This window comes from Rhinopithecus bieti, unplaced genomic scaffold, assembly GCF_001698545.2.
Source record: "Rhinopithecus bieti isolate Rb0 unplaced genomic scaffold, ASM169854v2 scaffold_7684, whole genome shotgun sequence".
NCBI classification, from domain to species: domain Eukaryota; kingdom Metazoa; phylum Chordata; class Mammalia; order Primates; family Cercopithecidae; genus Rhinopithecus; species Rhinopithecus bieti.
The window spans coordinates 2,243,850-2,268,637 of record NW_016806071.1 but is presented as its reverse complement, the minus strand read 5'-3'; the positions used below and the strand labels follow the sequence as shown (position 1 = coordinate 2,268,637).

General features: G+C 41.0%; 1 protein-coding gene across 2 annotated transcripts in view; it reads right to left on the bottom strand.

Moving 5' to 3' along the window:
* NDC1 (NDC1 transmembrane nucleoporin) overlaps nt 1–24,788 on the bottom strand; it is a 69,220-nt gene that overhangs the window by 24,700 nt on the left and 19,732 nt on the right. For both annotated transcript variants that reach the window (XM_017874550.1, XM_017874551.1), the window contains exons 7-15: nt 21,421–21,472; nt 19,380–19,515; nt 18,142–18,234; nt 15,978–16,059; nt 13,037–13,192; nt 8,973–9,218; nt 8,762–8,877; nt 5,378–5,428; nt 1,535–1,598 (exon numbers count right to left, since the gene is read on the bottom strand). In XM_017874550.1, the coding sequence (XP_017730039.1) occupies nt 1,535–1,598; nt 5,378–5,428; nt 8,762–8,877; nt 8,973–9,218; nt 13,037–13,192; nt 15,978–16,059; nt 18,142–18,234; nt 19,380–19,515; nt 21,421–21,472 (996 nt within the window). The remainder of the gene's footprint in view (nt 1–1,534; nt 1,599–5,377; nt 5,429–8,761; nt 8,878–8,972; nt 9,219–13,036; nt 13,193–15,977; nt 16,060–18,141; nt 18,235–19,379; nt 19,516–21,420; nt 21,473–24,788) is intronic.

The window sequence follows — 24,788 nt, the reverse complement described above, 5'->3', positions numbered from 1 at the left end:
AGAGTGGGACTGTCTCGAAAATAAAAAGTAAAAATAAATAAATAAATAAATAAATAAATAAATAAATAAATAAATAAAGAGAGGAGCAATTCAATAGAAAATGGGCAAAAAAATCGGAATAGGCACTGAAAAAAGTACTCAACTGCATTAGTTACGAATAAAATAACAGTCTCTGGCTTTACATTCTATTAGGAAGACAATTTTAAAAATAATATAGTGTTGGGTAATGACATGTGCCAGGAAAAAAAAAAAAAAACATGTGGTAAGGGCATACAGCTATGAGGATGATACTTTTCAGAGAATGGTCAGCAAAGGCCTCTGAGCATCATTTAAGCACTGAGAAGGCTGTATCTATATGATGAAAAGAAACAGCTCTTTAACAACTAAGTTTTCATATTTAACATAAGTTAACATAAGTTAAAAACAATCTATCTGTTGCACTTTTTTGAAGTAGAGAAAGATATAAAAGAATCCAGACTTGACAGCCTGGGCAACATAGCAAGACCCTGTCTCTATACAAAAAATATAAAACTTAGCTGGGTGTAGTGGCATGCACCTGTAGTCCAAACTACTCAGGAGGCTGAGGGAGGAGGATTGCATGAGCCCAGGAGTTCAAGGTTGCAGTGAGCTATGATCATGCCATTGAACTCCATCTTGGGAGACACAGCAAGACTCCATCTCTTAAAACAAACAACCAAAAAGACTAAGTGTGGTGGCTCACACCTGTAATCTCAGCACTTCGGGAGGTCAAGGCAGGAAGACGACTTGAGCCCAGGAGTTCGAGGCCAGACTGGATAATCTCGTCTCTATAAAAAAAAATTTTTTTTTTTTTTTTTTTTGAGAAGGAGTTGTGCTCTATTACCCAGGCTGGAGTGCAGTGGCATGATACTGACTCACTGCAGCCTCCACCTCCCAGGTTCAAGCGATTCTCCTGTCTCAGCCTCCCGAGTAGCTGGGATTACAGGCGCATGCCAGCATGCCTGGCTAATTTTTGTATTGTTAGTAGGGAAGGGGTTTCACCATGCTGGCCACGCTGGTCTCGAACTCCTGACCTCAGGTGATCCACCTGTCTCGGCCTCTCCAAAGTGCTGGGATTACAGGCGTGAGACACTGCAACTGGTCCAAAAAATTTTTTTAAAACAAAAATTAACAGGGCGTGGTGGTGTGCAACCGTGGCCCCAGCTACTCAGGAGGCTGAGGTGGATTGCTTAAGCCCAGGAGGTCGAGGATACAGTGAGCCGTGTTCATACCACTGCACTTGAGCCTGGACCAGAGCAAAACCCTGTCTCAAAAAAAAAAAAAGAACCCAGGCTCAGTTTCTCTGCTTACATAAAAGAAAAAATTGTGCCCAAATCGAAGTACGCCTAAATATATTTTTTCAAAATGATCTACATAAAACGAAGATATAAAAACGAATCTGTACATTCAAAGACTGAGATCAAGGACCAGAACTGACCTTTCATCTTTCATGGATGATACTTCAATATTTAACTGACAGTTAAAATCACAGTTACAGTTCACAGCCGTTGCTTACCTTCTAATGCCCAAATATGCATTTGGGCATCTGAAAAAACAGCCTGAATGGAGGCCTCTGGGTGCTACAAATAAAAACAAAAACATTTAAGTGAGTTCCCCTGAAAACTCCATTATTTCCTTTAATTAAATATGTAGACTATAAAACAAAAAATTCACAGCTGCCTCTCAAGAATTAAAATTTAAAATAAATTATTTTATATTTAACTTGGTAATTACTCATTTAATACAACAAAGCATTCTACTATCAACTCATTGTGTGGCTCTTGCCAAGTCTCTAAATCTCTGTGCCTCAGTTTCTAATTTAAAGTTACATATACTCAAACCACCTCGGAGGATTAGTACAAAGATCACTTAAGTGAATGGTTACAGAAACTCTTTTTAAAAAACTTGGCTGGGGCCGGGCACGGTGGCTCAGGCCTGTAATCCCAGAACTTTGGGAGGCCAAGGCAGGTGGATCACGAGGTCAGGAGTTTGAGACCAGCCTGGCCAACATAGTGAAACCCCGTCTCTACTAAAAATACAAAAAATTAGCTGGGCATGATGGCGGGCGCCAGTAATCCCAGCTACTCAGGAGGCTGAGGCAGGAGAATCGCTTGAACCCGGGAGGTGGAGGCTGCAGTGAGCTGAGATTGCACCACTGCACTCTAGCCTGGGCAACAAGAGTGAAATTCCATCTCAAAAAAAAAAAAAGAAAAAGAAAAAAAAACTTAGCTAGGTACAGTGGCTCATGCCTATAATCCTAGCACTTTGGGAGGCCAAGGTGGGTAGATCATTTGAGGTCAGGAGTTTGAGACCAGCCTGGCCAACATGCTGAAACCCCATCTCTACTAAAAATACAAAAATTAGCTAGGTGTGGTGGCATGCGTCTGTAGTCCCAGCTATTTGGGAGGCTGAGGCAGGAGAATTGCTCGAATCCAGATGGTTGAGATTGCAGTGAGCCAAGATCACACCAGTGCATTCCAGCCTAGGATGGCCGGACATGGTGGCTCATGCCTGTAATCCCAGCATTTTGGGAAGCTGAGGTGGGTGGATCACCTGAGTCAGGAGTTCAAGACCAGCCTGGCCAACACAGTGAAACCCTGTCTCTACTAAAAATACAAAAATTAGCTGGGCGTGGTGGCACATGCCTGTAGTCCCAGCTACTTGGGAGGCTGAGGCAGGAGAATCGCTTGAACCTGGGAAGCGGCAGTTGTAGTGAGCTAAGATCACGCCATTGCACTCCAGCCCAGGCGACAAGAGCGAAACTCCATCTCAAAAAAAAAAAAAAAAAAAACCAAAAATAAATAAATAAATAAAAAATAAAAATAAAAAAATTGGTCAGGCATGGTGGCTCACGTCGGTAATCCCAGCACTTTGGGAGGCCAAGGAGGGCCAATAACCTGAGGTCAGGAGTTTGAGACCAGCCTGGCCAACATGGTAAAACTCCATCTCTACTAAAAATACAGAACATTAGCCCACGTGGTGGCGCATGCCTATAGTCTCGGATACTTGGGAGGCTGCAGTGGGAGAATCGCTTGAACCCGGGAGGCAAAGGTTGCAGTGAGTCAAGATCGCGCCATTGCACTCCAGCCTGGGCGACAGAACAAGACTTCATGTCAAAAAAAAAAAAAAAAGACAACAACAACATAACTGCCTACTTGTTATTGCTCTTAAATTGTCTACCTTCAACCCCACTCAAAGAAAAACCAACTAACCTTCGTTTAAAAAATGTTTTTATTTGTACAAATTATGGAGTACATGTGAAATTTCGTTACATGTATATAATGCATGACGATCAAGTCACGGCATTTTGGGTATCCATCACCTGAGTATAATACATTTTCGTGAACTGTAATCATCCTACTCTGGTATCAAACACTGGATTTATTCCTTCTATCTATCTGTGTATTTATACCTTTCAACCTACTTCTCTCCACCCTGCTCCTACCCTCTACCCATCCTTCCCAGTCTCTGTTATCTTTCCATTCTACTCTCATGTCATCAAATTTTTTAGCTTCCACATGTAAGAACATGCAATATTTATCTTTCTGTGCCTGACTTATTTCACTTAAGATTATGATGTCCAGCCAGGCGCAGTGGTTCACACCTTTAATCCCAGCACTTCGGGAGGCCGAGGTGGGAGGATCATGATGTCAGAAGATCGAGACCATCCTGGCTAACATGGTGAAACCCCATCTCTACTAAAAATACAAAAAATTAGCCAGGGGTGGTGGTGGATGCCTGTAGTCCCAGCTACTTGGGAGGCTGAGGCAGGAGAATGGAGTGAACCCGGGAGGCGGAGCTTGCAGTGAGCCAAGATCGCGCCGTTGCACTCCAGCCTGGGCGACACAGCAAGACTCCATCTCAAAAAAAAAAAATATATATATATATATATGATGTCCAATTCTATCCATGTTGCTGTAAATGACATGATTTCACGCTGCCTAACCTTCTTTAACATACCACCATGGAATAGGGTGGAACAATTTGTCCATTTTAACAAATGCTGTCTTTGGTTATGTACCCAATGAAGCCTATTAAGTACCATATAACAAGCCCATTAAGTTACATTTTTTAACATCAAATAGCAGCACTGTCTATAACTTATCATATAATAGATCCACTTGCAAAACTAGGATCAAAATTAGCCTTTCACTTTCAAGAAAACAGGAGATCTTGGTCACCATGTGGTCTGCCACTTACTGTCTCTGTGCCCTTAGGCTAGCTACCTGACTCCTCTGAGCCCACCATCACACCTGGCTACTTTTTATCTGTAAAATGAATACATATCTCACAGGGATGCTGTTAGAATTAAATGAGGGAACTGAAGCGAGAACAGAGTATGCCACACATAAGACACGCATGGTGAGTTATTTTCCCCTTCTTTTAAAATCAAGCACTGAAGTAAAACTTCAGACAAACCCTCTTCCTTTTGGTGGAAGACGAGACACCTTCCTCTAATGGGTAGCCCAGAGTGGATTATTTTTTGGTAAAGGTTAATGGCTAGTTGGGTGGATCGTCCTTTCCACCATAGTGGAAAAGCAGTTTCAAGCCCCTGAAATGACTGTGTTATGTGTTATCTATATTCTATCAGGGTTGCTTAGACCTCTTTTTTCCACCAGAGTATGACTCCCAAATAATAAATATAACAGATGCCAATATAAACTTTCACTTGAAGGTATTAATGGAGTGAGTGTGACATTAGATAATACTGCAATATCTGCAGAAAGAGAGGCTAGATTTTAAAAGCTAAAAACAAAAATTCTTTCCCCTACATAAGGGCAAAGGTTTTGCACATCAAACGATTAAAGACACAATAGCCACAGCCAGCAAAAACAGGAATGAATCTTTAGCTTCTACAACTAAGATTTTCTCTCCTGTGGCAGCTGGAACAGCGGATACACAAGTTGGGGAGTCATTTCATGTGTGGTCTGAATTATAACTTTTTATTCATCATAAATTTAACACCTGTGATATCATCATCTCTCTTTTGAACACCAAACTGGTCACAAAGATGCTAGCAGGACATGAGTCAAGAAGCACCAGATAGTCACACAAATTTGTTCACTTTGTGAAGATCCGGACAGCAGGAAGGGGTCCATGTTGCCTATCAACACAAAGCTGCCAGCAGCCGAGAGACTCGAGAGGCAACTAGACAGTCAAGCTTCGGAAGCCACTGAAGTGAGATGTGTGTCTAGGGCAACTATTGTTAAAACGGAGGTTCAGTGAAGCACTATGCAAAGCTGCCTGGCTTGATAGGATTAAGCTATAAAATATTTACAAGTCAGATCCTATCTGCTACTTTATTTCATATTTCATTTCCTCCTTCCCCATTCCCAACGCTATAACCACATATTCTTACCTTACTGAAAAAATACATTATCAGCACCCGTTTTGACAAGAAATTCTTAACCTGAGTTGGAAAAAGGGAAGAATGAACACATTTACCTTTTAAATTCTATTCTAATATAACACATTTCCTAGTTCTTCCAGACACTAACTTAAATAAAAAAATGAAACACTTCACATCTTGTGGGCAAAGAATAATAATACTTAAACAATACGCCATGTAACTAAATACCTTTGTACTATAAATTGGATAACCAAGCTAAGCCAACTAACCTAAACTGTATTCCCATGTATACACATTTAACCCCCAAATTAGAGGCCTGACATTAAAAAAAAAAAAAAAAAAATTCTAAGTGATTTTGGTGAAATTTTTTTCTTTTTTTTTTTTTATTTCAGAAACAGGGTCTCGCTTTATCACCCAGGCTGGAGTGCAGTTATATGATCACAGTTTACTGCCACCTCAAATTCCTGGGCTCAACAGATTGTCCCATCTCAGTCTCCTGGGTAGCTGGGACTACAGGCATACCACCATGCCTGGTTAATTTTTAAATGTTTTTGTACAGACAGGGTCTCACCATCTTGCCCAGGCTGGTCTCAAACTCCTGGGCTCAAGCAGTCCTCTCATCTCAGCCTCCCAAAGTGTTAGGATTACAGACTGGAGATATTTTTCAAGGCCATATTATTTCTCAATTCTCTATAACTGTCCTGCCCTTTAACCTCTTAATACCCCAAAAAAGAGTATGTTTCTCTCACAGGGAAAAAAAAATCTTGTTTTTTGAGACACGGTCTCACTCTATTACCCAGGCTGGAGTGCAGTGGCATATTCATAGCTCACTGCAACCTCTGCTTTCTGGGCTCAGGTGATTCTCCTACCTCAGGCTCCCACGTAGCTAGGACTACAGGAATGCACCACCACGCCCAGCTAATTTTTGTAGTTTTAGTTGAGATGGAGTTTTGCCATGTTGCCCATGCTGGTCTCGAATTCCCGGGCTCAAGCAATGCTCCCACTTCGGCATCGCAAAGTGCTGAGATTACAGGAAAAAAAGTATCTTAAGACATAAAGTAGTTTTCCACTAGTTGACAATCCCGGGGGAAAAAATGTTCTTAGTATCAGCTAAAAGCTAACCAAACTAACTTAAAAGTGAATCTGCTCCTACCATACTCTCACCCAAAGCTGCATGACTACTCAGAAGGCTGCAGTAAGCAGCACATGTCTGGCTGGGTAAAAGTGACACGGCAGTACTAATGGCATATAGAGCCATATGGGATCCTGAAGTTTATAAAATGCCTTTAACCATTAATTCCCTATTAATAAAGTCATTCCATCAGCAAACATGTTACAATTTCTCCCGACTGGGCATGGCTTGCCCCTGTAATTCCAACACTTTATGAGGCTCAGGCAGGATGACTGCTTGAGGCCAAGAGTTTGAGATCAGCCTGGGCAACATAGCAAGACTGTGTCTCTACAAAAAACAAAAATTAAAAAAATTAGCCAGGCATGGTGGCATGCACCTGTAGTCCCAGCTACCCAGGAGGCTGAGGTGGGAGGATCACTTGAGCCCGGGAGTTCAAGGCTGCAGTGTAGCCATGACCATTACCACTGCACTCCAGCCTGAGCAACAGACAGACCAAGAACCCATCTCAAATTTTTAAAAAAGTTCCTTGACCCCTCAATTCCTCGCAGCTATTGCCCCATTTTTCTGCTCCACTTACAACAAACTCCTTGAAAAATGTGGCTTTTCTTGTGGTCTCCAATTCATCTACCAATCTCTCCTGAACTCATGCATTTTGGCTTTTGTCCGCACTACTCCAGCCAACAACCCTTGTCAAGGACTCAGTGACCTCCGCATTTCTAGCTCAACAGTTAATTCTCAGCTTCCGCCCAGGCTACCCATCAGCAGCATCTGACACTTCCACCTCCTCCTCCTTGAAACTCTTTCTTTCCTTGGTTTCCTACCCACCTCAGAGGCTGCTCCTCAGTCTCCGTGCTATTCTTCATCTCCCAGACCTTTAGTCATTGGAGGGCCCTTTTCTTGGATATCTCTTTTCTTCTGTATCTACATTCAAGAGTTTGCATCGAGTCTCATGGCTTTGAATACTATCTATACTCTAAAAACTTCCAAAGTTACATTTCTAGCCCAGAACTTTCCCCTACACTACTGCTATATGCCTAATTTCTTACTCGGTATTTTCACCTGGTTGTCTCATAGGTATCTCAAAATTGGCATGTCCAAAACTCCTGATTTCCCTCCCCTCACCTCTATCAAATTTCCTTCTCCAGAAACATCAGTAAATTCCAACTCAATAAATTGCAACTATATTATTCCAGATCTTCAGGCCAAAAACCTTAACAGTTAACACTATTTCTAGTATACACCACAACCAAACCATAAGCTAATCCTATTCCATCTACCTTAAAATACATACCTAGACCTTCACCACATCTTACAGCCCCCACCACAACCACTCTGGTCACAGATACCACCATCTCCCACTAGATTACTGCAACAGCCTTAACTGAGCTTCCACACCTACCTTGCAAGAGTTTAGTGCCAACACAGCCCCTAGAGTAGCACTTTCAAAATGTAAGTTACATCATATCATTCTTGTGGGCAAGACCATACAGTGGCTTTCCATCCCACTCAGAGATGAAGCCAGTCTTTACTACAGCCAATGGACCCAGTGAGCCCTGGGTGCCTGTTACCTTTCTGATCTTATCACCCACTTACCACTCTCCCCTCACTTACTCTGCTCCAGCCACACTGGTATCCACATTGTTCTTCACACAAGCCAAGTCCATTCCCATCTCAGATCCATTGGGCTGCTCCCTGCCCTCCCTTCAGGTCTCTGATCAATCATTGCCTTATCAGTGAGACTTCCCCTTATCACTCCACATAAAATGATACCCACTCCCCTAGGAATTCTCTATCTTCCTTGCTCTATTTTTCTAGATAAGACTTAAGACATTTCAAATGCCTTCCTTCTTATGCATATTTTCCATATCTTGAATATGACCTACTGAGATGCATCTTACAGTCAATAGCATGTCATGGTTTAAGGTATCATTTTTTTCTTAATAGTACATGTCTTAAAATTAATGATATTTTGTATTTCAGAGAAACAGAATATAACACATTTGCTTACTCACTGATTTCCCCTCACTCGAATGTAAATATTACATGGGCAAGGACTCTGTTTTGTTTGCTTTTTTCTCAGTGCCTAAAAGTATACCTTGGATAATATAAAGAACTCAAATATTTCTTACATGAGATAATTCACAAATTATCAGGTTAAGCCATATGAAATTACAATGTGTATAGCTCAAACCAGTCAAATACTGGCTGTTTCATTTGAGTCAACTTAAGCAAATATACATCCTATAACCATATCATCCTACCTGTTCACGTTTATTCTGAATCCATGAATAAATCACACTGGGCTGTCTCATTGTCTTACCCTCAGCACTAATAGAGGTAGATGGAGAAGGATTAGAAAATTCAGGCATTTGCTGATCTATTTTTAAAAAAGAAAAGGCAAGATAAGAACTTAGGCTGTCTGATCCTCTGCAACTATGACATTTAAAATCTTAGAAAATATATAATTCTCACCAGAAGCTGATGTCCATAATCTTGGCCCCCTTCTTATTAGCTGAGGACTTTGCGGTGACCCATAGCAAGTGTTTACATCAAAAATTCCAGCCATCCGATTCATTACACTAGAGCCAAATGGGGTCCCAAGGGGACTCACAACATCAGGTGTAGACAATTTTGAAGAAAACAGTGATGTTTTAACTAATGGTGGCACTGAAGGCCGAAGCATCTGGCTAGATTTTGGTGTCTGAAAAGTAGTTTCTTCTGTAAAAGAACAGATCCAGTGCTGAAGAGGCAATCTGATCCAAGCAGGCTAGCAGCAATGCTTTCAAATTTTACACATACCAAATTTTTGTTTAACGCATTTACCCAAAGCTCAGTAGATTGTTTCCATTTAGGATTACAGTCTCAAGATTCAGATTTTACTACTGCAATTCAAGCTCCACTCCAAGAGCTTTATACATCTTCTTCTGTCAGACTGATATAGTCTCTCTTGTTTTTTTTCCCCCTCCATGAATATCTTCATCTTCAAGGTCAGTTTATCTAACTTTAAGCAATTTTGAATGAACTCATCAATTCACATTTTATTTCTAATTGGCAACATTAATTACTGCATTAGAATCCATCCAGTTTTACTCCATTACTATTTTAAGTATTACTTGACTGAACAAACAAATCTATATTGTGAACATATACAGGAAAAAAATATTAACCTTACCCCATTTTCTCCAAAGTTTTTTCCTTTCCTTTCCTTTTTCTTTTCCTTTTCTTTTATTTGAGTCAGGATCTTGCTCTGTAGCCCAGACTGCAGTGCAGTGGTGTAATCTCGGCTCACTGCAGCCTCAAATTCCGGGGCTCCAGCGATCCTCCCACCTCAGCTTCCTGAGTAGCTAGGACTACAGGCACACGCTGCCATGCCTGGCTAATTTTTTAATTTTTTGTAGAGACAGGTTCGCCATGTTTCCCAGGTTGGTCTTGAACTCCTGGGCTCAAGGAATCCTCCTTCACTGGCCTCCCAAAATGCTAGAATTACAGGCATGAGCCACCACACCTGGCCTGAAAGTTCTTTCAAGTTAACAAAAGTCACACCAAAGGCTAATTTGCCCAGAATATCTATAAATCTGATCTGTAAACAACTTTTTCAAAAGTCATCTTATGATTCTCCAATTTAGTAATAGAGTCTGTTATATAAAAACAAAGGAACTTTTCTTGCCACTCCAGCACAAACCACAAAACAAATACACTGCATTAGGATTCCATCTTCTTTTTTTTTTTTTTTTGAGATGGAGTCTCACTCTGTGGCCAGGCTGGAGTGCTGTGGGTGACACAATCTTGGCTCACTGCAACCTCCGACTCCCTGGTTCAAGTGAATCTCCTGCCTCAGCCTCCCAAGTAGCTGGGAATACAGGCACGCACAACCATGTCCAGCTAATTTTCCTATGTTTTAGTAGAGACGGGGTTTCACCATGTTGGCCAGGATGGTTTCGACCTCCTGACCTCATGATCTGCCCGCCTCAGACTCCCAAAGTGCTGAGATTACATATGTGAGCCACCTCGCCCAGCTGGATTCCATCTTCTTAATAAAACTACCATAAGAAGTATAAGAAATTAAAAATCCCAAGTACCAAATTTTCATTATACGACTTTTCTCTCTCTTTTTTTGTTTTCTTAAGAGGGAGTCTCATTCTGTTGCCCAGGCTGGAGTGCAGTGGCATGATCTCGGCTCACTGCAACCTACACCTCCCGGGCTCAAGTGATTCTCCTGCCTCAGCCTCCTGAGTTGCTGGGACTATAAGTGTGCAACACCACGGCCAGCTAATTTTTATATTTTTAGTAGAGACGGTGTTTCGCCATATTGGCCAGGCTGGTCTCAAACTCCTGACCTCAAGTGATCCACCTGCTTCGGCCTCACAAAGTGCTGGCTGGAATTACAGGTGTAAGCCACCACAACTGGCCCATTATATGACTTTTTAGAAGTTAATGGAAATTAGAAATCTTTGAAAAATTAATTTAAAAATTAAGACAGGCCAGGCGCGGTGGCTCAAGCCTGTAATCCCAGCACTTTGGGAGGCCGAGACGGGCGGATCACGAGATAGGGAGATCGAGACCATCCTGGCTAACACGGTGAAACCCCGTCTCTACTAAAAAAACACAAAAAAACTAGCCGGGCGAGGTGGCGGGTGCCTGTAGTCCCAGCTACTCGGGAGGCTGAGGCAGGAGAATGGCGTAAACCCGGGAGGCGGAGCTTGCAGTGAGCTGAGATCTGGTCACTGCACCCCAGCCTGGGCGACAGAGTAAGACTCCGTCTCAAAAAAAAAATTAAGACTGGAGTTTTTAAGAGTTTTACAATTATTCCTCAAAAATGGCTGAGTGATGGTATATGACAAAAACTTACAATAATGAATGCTCCATATTTGATCAGACTCATGATCTACCCAACTCAGAATTACAACGATCTTTCTAACATGCTAATTTGATGGAACTAGCCTATTCAAAGTTCTCCAATGGCTCCATATCCCTAGAGAATAAAATCTAAAATTTTTTTTGTTGCAAACAAGGCTTCCTTTCATCATCAAACATCATCTTACCCAATCAGACTCCTTTTCGACAGATTTCCTTTTGGCAGTTATATTGCATCATTATTTGTGTGCCTTCCACTAAAAGGTCAGATCCAAGAGTGTTTTTCATCCGTGATTCCCTGGCTTCTAGCACACTGCTTGGTATGCAGTAGGAATTCAATAACTATTTGTTGAATAGAGGAATGCTGATCTGAAAGTTGATTAACATCTGAAACACTCTCAAACCTTTGAAAATTTGACATGTGTGAATTTATTTAAATCATTTTTCATATGTAATCTATTTGTTTTGTGGCTATGACCCCACCAGAGTAATGACTTTGAAACTCGATGAGTTTGCTTTGATCCATATAGTGATTTTTTAGTATCAAGATTAGTTGCCAATGTTTAAAAACTGAAAGACTTCACCTCAAAATTTTGAGATTTCAGGCTTCTCTTTTTTTAAATGACGGGAAGTTCACAAATGGGATCCAAAGTCCCATACGGGAACAATGAAGCAGGGCTAACCAACAGCTTCCCCCCTTCAGATGAAGCCTGTCCTGGCAGGTTCACCACTGTCCTCACCCAGCCAGTTTCATCCATTTTCACTAAATGCCTGGCTCCAAAACACGTGAAACATTAAGTCCTTTTATCAGTCTTACATTCACAGATGTCTTCTACTTAAGGGATTTGGTGAACAAGACAGGTTCCTCCACCTCTACTTCCTCTCAGCTTTTGTCTTTTAAATGGAGGGGGTACTAACATTATGCCCCACTCCCAAATCACCCAATCGTCTCAGCTGCTCTTCTCTGGGACAGCAACTTTTTGTCTCTGGGCTACTGCAACCAGAACAGCATCGAATATTATCTGCGAAAATTCACCTGGCTTTGTACTAAAGTAAGCTGAAGTCTCCTATTTAATAGCCATCATTTTGGTAGTGTTTTTAATGCTAACACCACACTGAACTTAATTTGTTTCAAATTTACCAATGAAAAACTGCACATACTTAGAGTGTACAATGTGATATCTTGGGCTTAATTTTTTCAATCTACAATGATACCCAGGTCTTTTTTTTGGTTCAGTATGAGATGCCATGTTGGATCAATTTTCCCTAAAAATATACACCTCACACTCATATAAGTATCCTTAGATTAACTACGGTCATCTCTCCCTTTTTTTTTTTGAGACAGAGTCTCGCTGTGTCGCCAGGCTGGAGTGCAGTGATGCAATCTCAGCTCACTGCAAACTCCACCTCCCCAGTTCAACCGATTCTCCTGCCTCAGCCTCCTGAGTAGCTGGGACTAAAGGCACATGCCACCACGCCCAGCTAATTTTGTATTTTAGTAGAGATGGGGTTTCACCATGTTGGCCAGGATGGTCTCAATCTCTTGACCTCGTGATCCGCCCGCCTCGGCCTCCCAAAGTTCTGGGATTACAGGCGTGAGCCACCGAGCCCAGCTACTATGGACATCTTTCTTAGGAAATAAAATGTAAATGTCTTCCCCTCTTAGTAGTCCTAGGGATTACCTGGAGAATTTAATTTCTTAGGTTCCACTGGGTAAGATGAAGACACTCTCCCATTCGTAGCAGCAGCTTCTTGATAGAGAACCAGTTTTTGAGTCATACCATTTAAAAGATTCAAACACTCCCTTGAAATGGCTGTCCAATTGTGGGGATGTCCACCTAGGAGGTCCAAACACCAGCTTTTAAAATGTAAATAATCTTATATTCTCCTCTTGAAGTGGGGGAAAAGGTCAGTAAGAAATTCTACTTTACGCTTTGCATCAGGACCCACTTTTCTTAGTGAAGCTACTGTTTATACTCATGACATCTAATACACAGCAGGAGTTCAATGAATATTTGAATGAATTAAGTTTCCCAAAAGGCTACAAGCAAAAACTTGTTATTTTACTATTGTACCACACACATACCAAAAAAAGAAAAGAAAAAAAAAAAAAACCTCTCAAATTGGTCGCTAAAATAAAGCCAAACACTAGATCACAGGTTGAGTGAGAAAGGCCAGGGTTACCTCACTAGCAGTATTAAACAGACTGCTATGACTGTGAACAATGAACTAAGACAACAAACACTAGGATGTCCAATGAGATGCACCTCTACGGTCCCCAGTGACCTCTAAACTGTTGTGCCTCACCCCTGGGCTTCCTTACATTTTCACATATATAATAGCCCCTATTTGCTGTTACATCTGTAACTCATTAATAATGATCACACTTCACACTCAGAGAGCTTACAGATCTATTATCTTATTATTTAACTTAAACTACTGTGTCCTATTCCTTTAAAAATTCCCTTATTTCTCATAGGAGATCTTTGTCTCCTAGAGTTATTTTATAAAAATCAAGCAAGGTTCATTATGCATAAATAGCAGAGAAGTCCACTGAAAACTGGCTTCCCTATCCAATGTGCCATATGATCATTCCCTCTTCACTTGGATCTCTCCTTAAACACTCCCCTCACTGTATAACTCAGAGGGAATACCACTTAACCTACAAACACACACGCACAATACTCTATCACTAGGCCTCAGGATATTTTGTACTACTGTAATTTGAGTACACTAGGAACTGTGTAACCATCCAATTAAATTTTTGTTTGTTTGTTTTTGTGATGGAGTCTTGCTCTGTTGCTCAGGCTGGAGGGCAGTGGTGGGATCTCAGCTCACTGCAACCTCTGCCTCCTGGGTTCGAGCAATTCTCCTGCCTCAGCCTCCCGAGTAGCTGGGATTATAGGTGTGCAACACCATGCCCAGCTAATTTTTGTATTTTTAGTACAGACAGCGTTTCACCATGTTGAAACTCCTGACCTCAGATGATGCTCCCACCTCAGCCTCCCAAAGTGCTGGGATTACAGACATAAGCCGCACCCAGCCAATTAAATTTTATTATGTGCTAGAATGCACACTCTCTGGCAGAGCAAATGCCACCCTTTTATGGTTTACCTGAATCTCTGGTAAAAAAACATTTAGAGTACAGAATTCCTAGGTTAACTCAAATCTGATAGAAAAGGATTGTTATAGCTAATTTTCCACAGTATCAGTTCTGGGTTTCTCATGCTACTAAAAGAAGAGTGGTTCCAGTCAATTATATTTTTATATAACTGGATTTTATTTCCATATAACATTTAACTGTAGAAGGTTTATTATCCGGTGTTTTATCTGGTAATTCGCAAGCTTGGCAAAATGCTGAAGAAATCATTAAAAAGAAGATGAAAAGCTGGATGGGTATACTGGCTCGCACCTGTAATTCTAACACTTTGGGAGGCCAAGGCAGGAGAACTGCTTGACCCCAGGAGTTCAAGGTCAGCCTGGGAAACACGGCAAGACTGTGTTTCAACAAAACTTTAAAAAAAATTAGCCAGGTGTTGTGGTGCACACCTGGTGTGCACCTATAATACCAGCTACTTGAAAAGCTGAGGCCAGAAGATCATATGAGCCCAGGAGTTTGAGGTTACAATGAGCTGTGATCATGACACTGTACTCCAGTCTGGTGATACAGTGAGACTCTGTCTCTTAAAAAAAAAAACAAAAGAAAAGCTACCCAGGTTCTGTTTTCCACCGGTGCCTGGGACTGGACTGTTTTCCCTCTAGGAACAACAGAGAACTGGCAAAGTCACAGTCTTGAACAGCATGGCAAGAACAGTGGATAAGTGTTTCAGAGTTGCTGAGAGCATCCTTGAGTCACCATCAAATCTAGTTTCTTCCTAAATTTTTTTAAAGGGAGGCAGAGTAGCATAGCAGAAGGAGGAGTCCTATACATGGGGCCAAATGACAGGACTCTTATTCCAATTCTGACATTAACTTTATTTAAGCCAATCTCTGAGACTTAAATCTCCCATCTAGAGATTCGACCACCTAATTTTTAAGATCCTTCATAGCATTAAAAGTTTTAGAATTCTTTTTTGGGGTGGGGAGGGGGACAGGGTCTCACTTTGTCACCCAGGCTAGAGTGCTGGGGCGCAATCTTGGCTTACTGCAGCCTCAACCTCCTGGGCTCAAGCAATCCTCCCAGCTCAGCTCCCCAAGGAGCTGGGACTATAGGCACATGCTACCATGCTGGGCTAATTTTTTGTATTTTTTGTAGAGAAAGGGTCTTACCATGTTGCCCAGGCTGTTCTCAATTTCCTAAGCTCAAGTAATCCACCTACCTTGCCCTCCCAAAGTGCTCGGATTACAGGGGTGAGCCACCACGCCCAGCCAAACTTTTAGAATTCTTAAACTGTATTTTTCTGCCCTAAAATTGTTAATGTACTACATAATTTCTTCAGGTTAAGGAAATGAAGGAGCTGAAGGAAATAAATGCTTAAGTTGTGTAAGATTTAATTCAATACTTCATTTAATGGACTCACCGACGTCTGATATTTTATTAAATACATCATTCTCACCAAAAACTTGAAGTGAATTACTTTCTACACACATATGCCTAATCAGGTCTATTACTTTTAGCAATACCTGGTTGGCTGAGGCTAAAAACTTCTTGTCTTCGTGAAGGAGAATATTGAGAAAGCAACATCAGGTCCTGCAAGGCTAAATACTAAAAGGGGGAGAAAACATATATTATTTAATTTTTTTTAACCTCTACATAAAATCTAATTGGGTTCATCATTATACATCCAAGAGGAAATTAATTAAACTTTTTCATGAAAAAAAAAAAAATCTCAGAACCATAACCTTCCTTTCTAACCTTCCAGAACTTTCCTGCCTCTACCCTCCCTACCTACAACAAGTTCCAGCTACAAGGAACTACAGAATTCTCTGCGCTCTTTCCTATCTCTGTAGTGGGAAATTGAAACATCACTTCCTCCTGGAACTTTCCCTGGTTTCCCTCACACAAACATACACTTACACAGCTCTTGACCATGGCACTAACATCATGTATTGTAATTGAATGTTGATTGTCTCATCTGATTCCACCCACCAAACTGTGCGGCCCACAAAAAAATGGAAAATCTTGCTACCACATCCAAAGGCAGTGCCTAGCATGTGATACCTATTAATTTTTTTTCTTTTTTTTTGAGACAAAGTCTCACACTGTTGCCCAGGCTGGAGTGCAGTGGCGTGATCTCGGCTCACTGCAAGCTCCACCTTCCGGGTTCAAAAGATTCTCCTGCCTCAGCCTCCCAAGTGGCTGGGACAACAGGCACACACCAGCACACCCAATTGATTTTTGTATTTTTAGTAGAGATGGGGTTTCACCATGTTGGCCAGGCAGCTCTCGAACTCCTGACCTCAAGTGATCTACCTGTCTTGGCCTCCCAAAGTGCTGGGATTACAGCACTTTGAGGCATCATGCCTGCCTGCCCTATCACTTTTTTTTTCTTTACTGAAAATTTTCATCTTTTCCCAGGCAAACCTCTTTACTCACCCTTCAAGACACCATCCCTCTCTGAAGTTTTCTTTTATTGGTCCGAAGCAGAGTAAGAGGTCCCAATGTACTTGCCACAGTACATTTTAATTATTTTGGGTATCTGTATTTTCCACTAGGCTGTGCTATGTCTTATTCATCATTCTACCACAAACAACTCGCAGAGACTGATGTACCGTCAAATAAATATTTGGTAAATAACCAAACGAGTAACTGATACTTTTAAGTTTATCTAACAAATTAGTTATAATTAGTATTTAAAAGTAATTCAATTCATTTCCTTATTTGTTTATAAATTCTTTAGAGTGTGATCAAAACTGGGTTCTAACTACTTTCTTTTAGCATTTCTGTTTGTTTGTTTAGAGATGAGGTCTCACTCTGTCACCCAGGCTAAAGTGCAGTAGCAGGATCACAGCTCACTGCAGTCTCCAACTCCTAAGCTCAAGGAATGCACCTGCCTCCACCTCTCAAGTAGCTGGGACCACAGGCATGTACCACCATGCCATTCAACTAATTTTTTAATTTTTGTTGAGATGAGGTCTCCCTACGTTTTCCAAGCTGGTCTTGAACTCCTGGGCTCAAGTGATCCTCTCACCTCGGCCTCCCAAGTGCTGAACACCACACTCGGCCTCTTTTAGCTCTTTCTAAAGGACCTTTTAACAGGATCACACATATTGTAGATCTAGCTTAAAATTTCAGCTTGCAAATTCAATCTAAACCATTTATGCTTACTTAGATTGATTTGTAAAATTACTGCAATTTCTTTAAATTCTTGATTGTTATTAGTTTTAGGATCATTACCAGCAATTCATACTTAAGGAGAGCTCACCGAATATCTATACATTACTAAGCACTATCTTTGATCACAAAAGCCAACTAATACTACAAGAGTGAAAGCTTTGATCCAGTGATCAAAAAATAAATAATATTTTGTTATGCTATCATGAACTGTTTGTGAGAAGTTAATGTAGATGACTGCACATCACTGTATTTTATGCTTGGAAATATTCTGTTTCCGAATATAGAATTAACTAGCTTACACACATAGACTGTACTGTGCACCTGCATTTTAGTCACTTGGAATGAAAATTGAAAAAACAGACAGCATTAGCAAGTAGGTGATTTTTATCATACCAGTACGAGAATATTATAGGCCCTCAAAAAATACAGCTACTTAAATATGCTAAATATTAAGTTTATTGAATAAAGTTAGAGATAACTGTGTGAAGATAAGAAACACAGTATTGGTACCTTTATGATGGGGGGAGGATTGCTATTTAACACTTTTGGAAGGCACTCATCTGACCCTTCTGCAAATGGTGGTTGAACAGGAAACACATGAGCCTATCAAATATAATTAAAAACCAAAAATGATTATTTTCATGATCATCTTACATTCAATAAGCATGCACAAATTAAAACTTCTTATAAAAATAGACAGCACAACCAAACTGACATATTTCGTGCTCCTTGCAAAGACAGGTTAAAGTGACATAAACCCAAATACACCATTTTTTTTTAATGTTACTTTCCCAACTTTACTAGACTCTGGTTCTGAATAACAAAAACCAATTTCACAAACAAGGATTCTCTGAAGCCACTGAAGAATACAAACCTACACAGATGGTAAAATAAAACAGAAACACTAATTTTCTAAGACAAACACTTGGATGATAAAACAATGTAATTCTCAATCACTTAAAAGATTTCTGTGGGAATTATCCAGAAGCTCACCTCAATTTCCAAAATCATTTCTTTAATATAAATTTTAAAACTTCCCTTCAGAAAACAAGTATCTTGGCTGGGTGTGGTGGCTCACGTCTCTAATCCCAGCACTTTAAGAGGCTGAGGGCAGATCACTTTGAGGTCAGGAGTTAGGGACCAGCCTGGCCAACATGGTAAAACCCTGTCTCTACTAAAATTAAAAAAAAATTAGCCGGGCATGGTGGCACACGCCTGTAGTCCCAGCTACTCGGGAAGCTGAGGTGGGAGAATCACTTGAACCCAGGAGGCAGACATTGCAGTGAGCTGAGATCAGGCCACTGCCCTCCAGCCTGGGTGACAGAGTGAGACCCTATCGCAAAAAACAAAACAAACAAAAAAAAAAACTTACTGCCGCATATTTAAATATTTTAATAGTAGCTGTGCCAATGACATGGAAAATTAATTTAAAATTCAAATCCATTTAGTATGTACTCAGTAGAGAAATGGAAGCCCCCAGAAGACAACTAGGATGTGAATAAAGCATAGTAGCAGTCCATTCAGTTTAATTTCCAAAAATTAAGTGAATATCCACACTGTTCCTCTGAAAAAAAAAATACCACATAAATGGTGGTTACAAATGATATGGCCCCAATAGTCTCAGAAGAGAGACCAAAAATCAACTTAGGGAAATGGTTTTGGGCGTGCTGATCAGTGTGCTCTGCTAAAAATCAACTGTGCACTCCAAAACACAGAAGTATTAACAAAAAGTATTTTAAAAAACATACCTCTGTGGCATAGATTTTGAAGAGTATCCATGAGATATACCAAGTCATCAGGAGAAAGACACCACACAGCCAGACATGGTAAAGTAGTGAGAGATTTAAGAGGCCACTCACTGTGTCAAGTGGCCTATGAACCTGCCTGTGAACGCAGAAATTACTATTAATCCTCTAGGAAAAATGCAATCTAAATATTAACACACTTAAGTCTCCACACTGAGACATAAATCTTATTTCTAAATAACAATGTTGACAGACTCCTCTCCTTTGGAATCCTTGTAGAGCTCTTTCCCTAATACTTTCTTATAAGGTACATGAGGGAGCTTTAAGGAACGCACAGACCTAAATCGGGACTACAGTTTCTTGTGTCAAAAATCTTCAATGACTTTTACTACGAAGGAAGAACGAGCTAAGCTTATAAGCCTTACTACGAGCAGCTGGATGAAAGTTTATGATTGTTGCTTTGTAGTCTAAAACCTCAAAACCATTAAACATGACGAGTACCTCTCCTGGACCAGATTTCAGCTTTATCCTTATGCCCTATAAACAACAGATTCGTAGTCATTAAAAGCACATGCTACTAAACAATGTTAAAGCAATTTAAGATATTCTGTTAGAATGCTAAGTAAAGCTAATGCTGCCATCTTTCCAAAACTTTGACTAGATCAATTGGCAAAGTTATTATAATCCTACAACCAGCACTGTGAAAACCAGGATTGGAACCTGACTCTGCTATTTCTAAGTGTTGTGATTAGGTAAATCACTCCACCCATCCCACCCTCGGTTTCCTCATCCATGTAACAGTGGCATAATCTCTTCATTCTTCCTCTTAATCCTATCACAATTTTTAAAACAGCTTACATTAGGAGTGCCCAGTACAGTGCTTGACATTCACTGGGGGAGTCAACCAATGATGAAGTTATTTTTAACTTCTAAGTAAACATTTATTGAGGCCCTGACATAAATGAAGGACAGAATATCAGGCACTCAGCCATACCCACAAAATGTTTTTTGAGTGCAAGGAAGAAAAAAATATTGTTAAATTTCTATCAAATGCCATTATTACTTTTCTCTTTCCATTTCACCTAGTTTAAAATCTGGGCTAAAACAATAAATGACTCATGTATTTGGTTTCATGCCTAGCAATTAAGCAGAAGACAAAACTGAATTTTGCCTAGAAACTTTGAAAAGTGAGAAACCATAATATCTCTTAAATACCATGCATGTTAATATTCCCACTCCCTAAAGCTGCTATTAGTGAATTTCATATATGAAACAAAAACCCTTACAATGGAATACACAATAAGAACAAACACCAAGAGAAACTGACTTTTATTCAGCAAATACAACAGATTAAACCTTTATGTGCAAAGTGCATAGAGGATAACTAGAACAATATATACCATTGCTGTCACTCGACTGCCACTTGTGACCTTCAACTAATCACCTGATCTTGCTCAATTTTGGTTTCCTCATAGGCTAAATTAGAACAATGCCACAGCATTGGTATATATCATGAGACACTAGAGAACGAATGATTGTTGGGGAGAAAAACAAAACAGAGGCCTGGACCATGCAACTCGAGAAATCCACTTTTGTATAGTATAAAAGCTGCATCTAAGAACAATTATCATTGCTTACTTCCACAGACAACTGGGTGAGTGGAGACAGAGGAGGAGACTTTTTCATTTTATACCCTATTATTACTATTATTTTCTTTTTGAGACAGGGTCTCGCTCTATTGCCTATGCTGGAGTGCAGTGGCACAATTATAGCTCACTGCATCTTTGAACTCCTGGGCTCAAGCGACCCTCCGGTCTCAACCTCCCAAGTATCTGGGACTACAGGCATGTACCACCATGTCCTGCTAATTTTACCCTTTTATACACCTTTGGAATTTTAAACCATATAAACTATATGTATTCAAAAATGAATACAATTTTTTAAAAAATGTTAAAGGCAAAATCTAAACAAAATATCTGGAAAATAGCTAACATCTAAGAGAATGGAAACAGAGTTAAAATTAGACTTTTTATGTATCACTTACTCATCTATGTGAAGGTTCATAGCAGTGCTAATCCAAGCTTTGGGAACATAGCCTGAGGGGAAAAAATACCAAGCTATGAACATAAAAAGTTATAAAACAAGTTTTAGTCAAGCTTTAGAATATAAGGTCAATGACAGGGCCACATAAACACCAAGACCTCAGTCAAAATGTTAGACTGATTAAGAATTGACAGCAGGAAAGACAGTACTTACTAACACAGGCAGTTTGCTTTGCACAGTTCTGATAATACACACATTTCAGTTACCACGGTTTAGTTAAAAAATACCAGTCACCCAAAAATATAGTTCAAACTCTAGTTACTGTGGTATATTAACTATAAGTGACTGCAAATAGCACTTTTAACTTTTCAGTATGCAAATCAGTATGTAGATAACAGATGCGCACTATAATCTGTGACCCAATCCCATCAGTTCTCTCAAGGTCTGTTGCTGATTGGTCACTTGGATCTGTTATTCAGTACAGACATGGACAGCAAAACATGTAGTTGTGTTGCCTCCTTGTTTCCCATAATAAATCCAAATGATACTTTTAAAAAATGAATAGCTAAAACAGGGAAGTAGTGCTTGTTTCAGCAGCACATATACTAAAATCAGAATGATAGAGAGATTAGCATAACCCCCGCACAAGGATGACATGCAAATTCATGAAGCCTTCCATTAAAAAAAAATGGTTTTAATAAAAAAAAAGAAACTGGCAAAAAAAAAAAAATCAAAGTGCAACAAAGAAATGAAAAGTGATAACGCTGAAAACGAAACGTGAATTGAACATAAATGAAGTTATAAGAGAAAGAGCAAATCATGGAAATGATCATAGTCACTAAATTAGCCCAAATATACAACTCTAGAGGAACAACCAGGCTGACTGTATGTAGTAGGTTAATACATTACAATGAGGCTGGGCATGATGGCTCATGCCTATAATCCCAGTACTCTGGGAGGCCAAGGTGGGAGGATCACTTGAGGCCAAGAGTTCAAGACTAGCCTGGGCAACACAGCAAGACCCCATCTCTAAAAGAAAAGAGCCGCTACCAATCATCATGGCGGATGGGTAGCAGGACTAGATTGCAGCTCCACACAGGGCAGCTTGCAGAAGCTCGTGTTGTGATTTTTAGCTCCAGATCGACTGCAAGAACAAACCAGCAATCCCAAGAGGACCCACAGACCCTCTGAAGGAAGCGGACTGCTCCTGAGGAACCAGAAAACACCCCAAATACTGTGAGTGCCCCAACTGTGGAAGTGGAAAAGGAAGACCCTCCTCTCCTGAACACACACCCCCACTGGAGAATCTGAAGGTCTGTTTGCGGGAAAAGTTTCTGACCTTACCTGGAGTTGAACCAATTTAGAGAGTCAAGAGAAATACAGGGGTAGAGGAAGCAGCAGAAAGGCCCTGGGAGCTCGCTGCGTTCCCTAGCAGGCCATTCCTGCCTGGCACCACAGGGATTCATCGGAAGGGTGACCAGAGGACCAGGGGGTAAAACTCCACAGGGGGAAGGAAATCTCCAGCTGAACTCTGTAACAATTTGAACAGGGCAAGAAGCCTCCTGGCCAGAACCTGGGGAAGGGGCAAATCTAATGTGCAGACTCCACAGGCGGGCAAGAACCAAGCTCTTTTCTCTCCCAGCTGGGAGGTGGGTAGTCCAGGGCAAGTTTTCAAGCCCATCTCGCCCTCCACCTGGAAACAGACTCAGGGCTGTTGTGGGGCAGTGGGAGTGAGACTGGCCCTTTGGTTTGCATGGGACCTGGGTGAGGCCTGTGACTGCCAGCTTTCCCCCACTTCCCTGACAGTCTGCATGACTTAGCAGAGGCAGCCATAATCCTCCTAGGTACACAACTCCAGTGACCTGGGAATCTAACCCCCATTCCCCACAGCAGCTGCAGCAAAACCTGACCAAGAAGTGTTTGAACTCAGACTCGCCTAGCCCCACCCCCACCTGATGATCCTTCCCTACCGGAATACAAAGGACATATAATCTCAGGAGTTCTAGGGTCCCACCCACTGCCAGTCCCTCTACACACTACTATAGCTGAGGTTTTCTGGAAAGCGCCACCTCCTGTAGGAGGCCCAACCAGCACATAAGTAGAGCATTAAACCACCAAAGCTAAGAACCCTCATGGAGTCCACTGCACTCCCTCACCACCTTCACTGGAACAGGTGCTGGTATCCATGGCTAAGAGACCCAGAAACAGTTCACATCACAGGACGCTGTGCAGACAACCCCCAGTATCAGCCCAGGGACTAGTAGACTCGCTGGGTGGCTAGACCCAGAAGAGAAACAACAATCACTGCAGTTCGGCTCACAGGAAGCCACATCCATAGGAAAAGGAGGAGAGTACTGCATCAAAGGAACACCTCGTGGGACAAAAGAATATGAACAACAGCCTTCAGCCCTAGACCTTCCCTCTGACAGAGCCTACCCAAATGAGAAGGAACCAGAAAACCAACCCTGGTAATATGACTAAACAAGGTTCTTCAACAGCCCCAAAAAATCACACTAGTTCACCAGTAATGGATCCAAACCAAGAAGAAATTCCTGACTTAACCTGAAAAAGAATTTAGGAGGTTAGTTATTAGGCTAATCAGGGAGGGACCAGAGAAAGGCGAAGCCCATTGCAAGGAAAGCCAAAAAATGATACTAGAAGTGAAGGGAGAAATATTCATAGAAATAGATAGCTTAAAGAAAAAACAATCAAAAATTCAGGAAACTTTGGACACACTTTTAGAAATGTGAAATGCTCTGGAAAGTCTCAGCAATAGAACTGAACAAGTAGAAAGAAATTCAGAGCTTGAAGACAAGATCATCAAATTAACCCAATCCAACAAAGACAAAGAAAAAAAGAATAGGAAAATATGGACAAGGTCTCTAAGAAGTCTGGAATTATGTTAAGCAACCAAATTTAAGAATAATCGGGCCGGGCTCGGTGGCTCAAGCCTGTAATCCCAGCACTTTGGGAGGCCGAGACGGGTGGATCACGAGGTCAGGAGATCGAGACCATCCTGGCTAACCCCGTGAAACCCCGTCTCTACTAAAAAATACAAAAACTAGATGGGCGAGGTGGCGGGCGCCTGTAGTCCCAGCTACTCGGGAGCCTGAGGCAGGAGAATGGCGTAAACCCAGGAGGCGGAGCTTGCAGTGAGCTGAGATCTGGCCACTGCACTCCAGCCCGGGCGCGAGACTCTGTCTCAAAAAAATAATAATAATAATAATTCAGCAAAGTTTCCAGCTACAAGATTAATGCACACAAATCAGTAGCTCTTCTATACACCAAAAGTGACCAAGCAGAGAATCAAATCAAGAACTCAAAACCTTTTAGAATAGCTGCAAAAAAAAAAAAAAAAAAAAAAAAAAA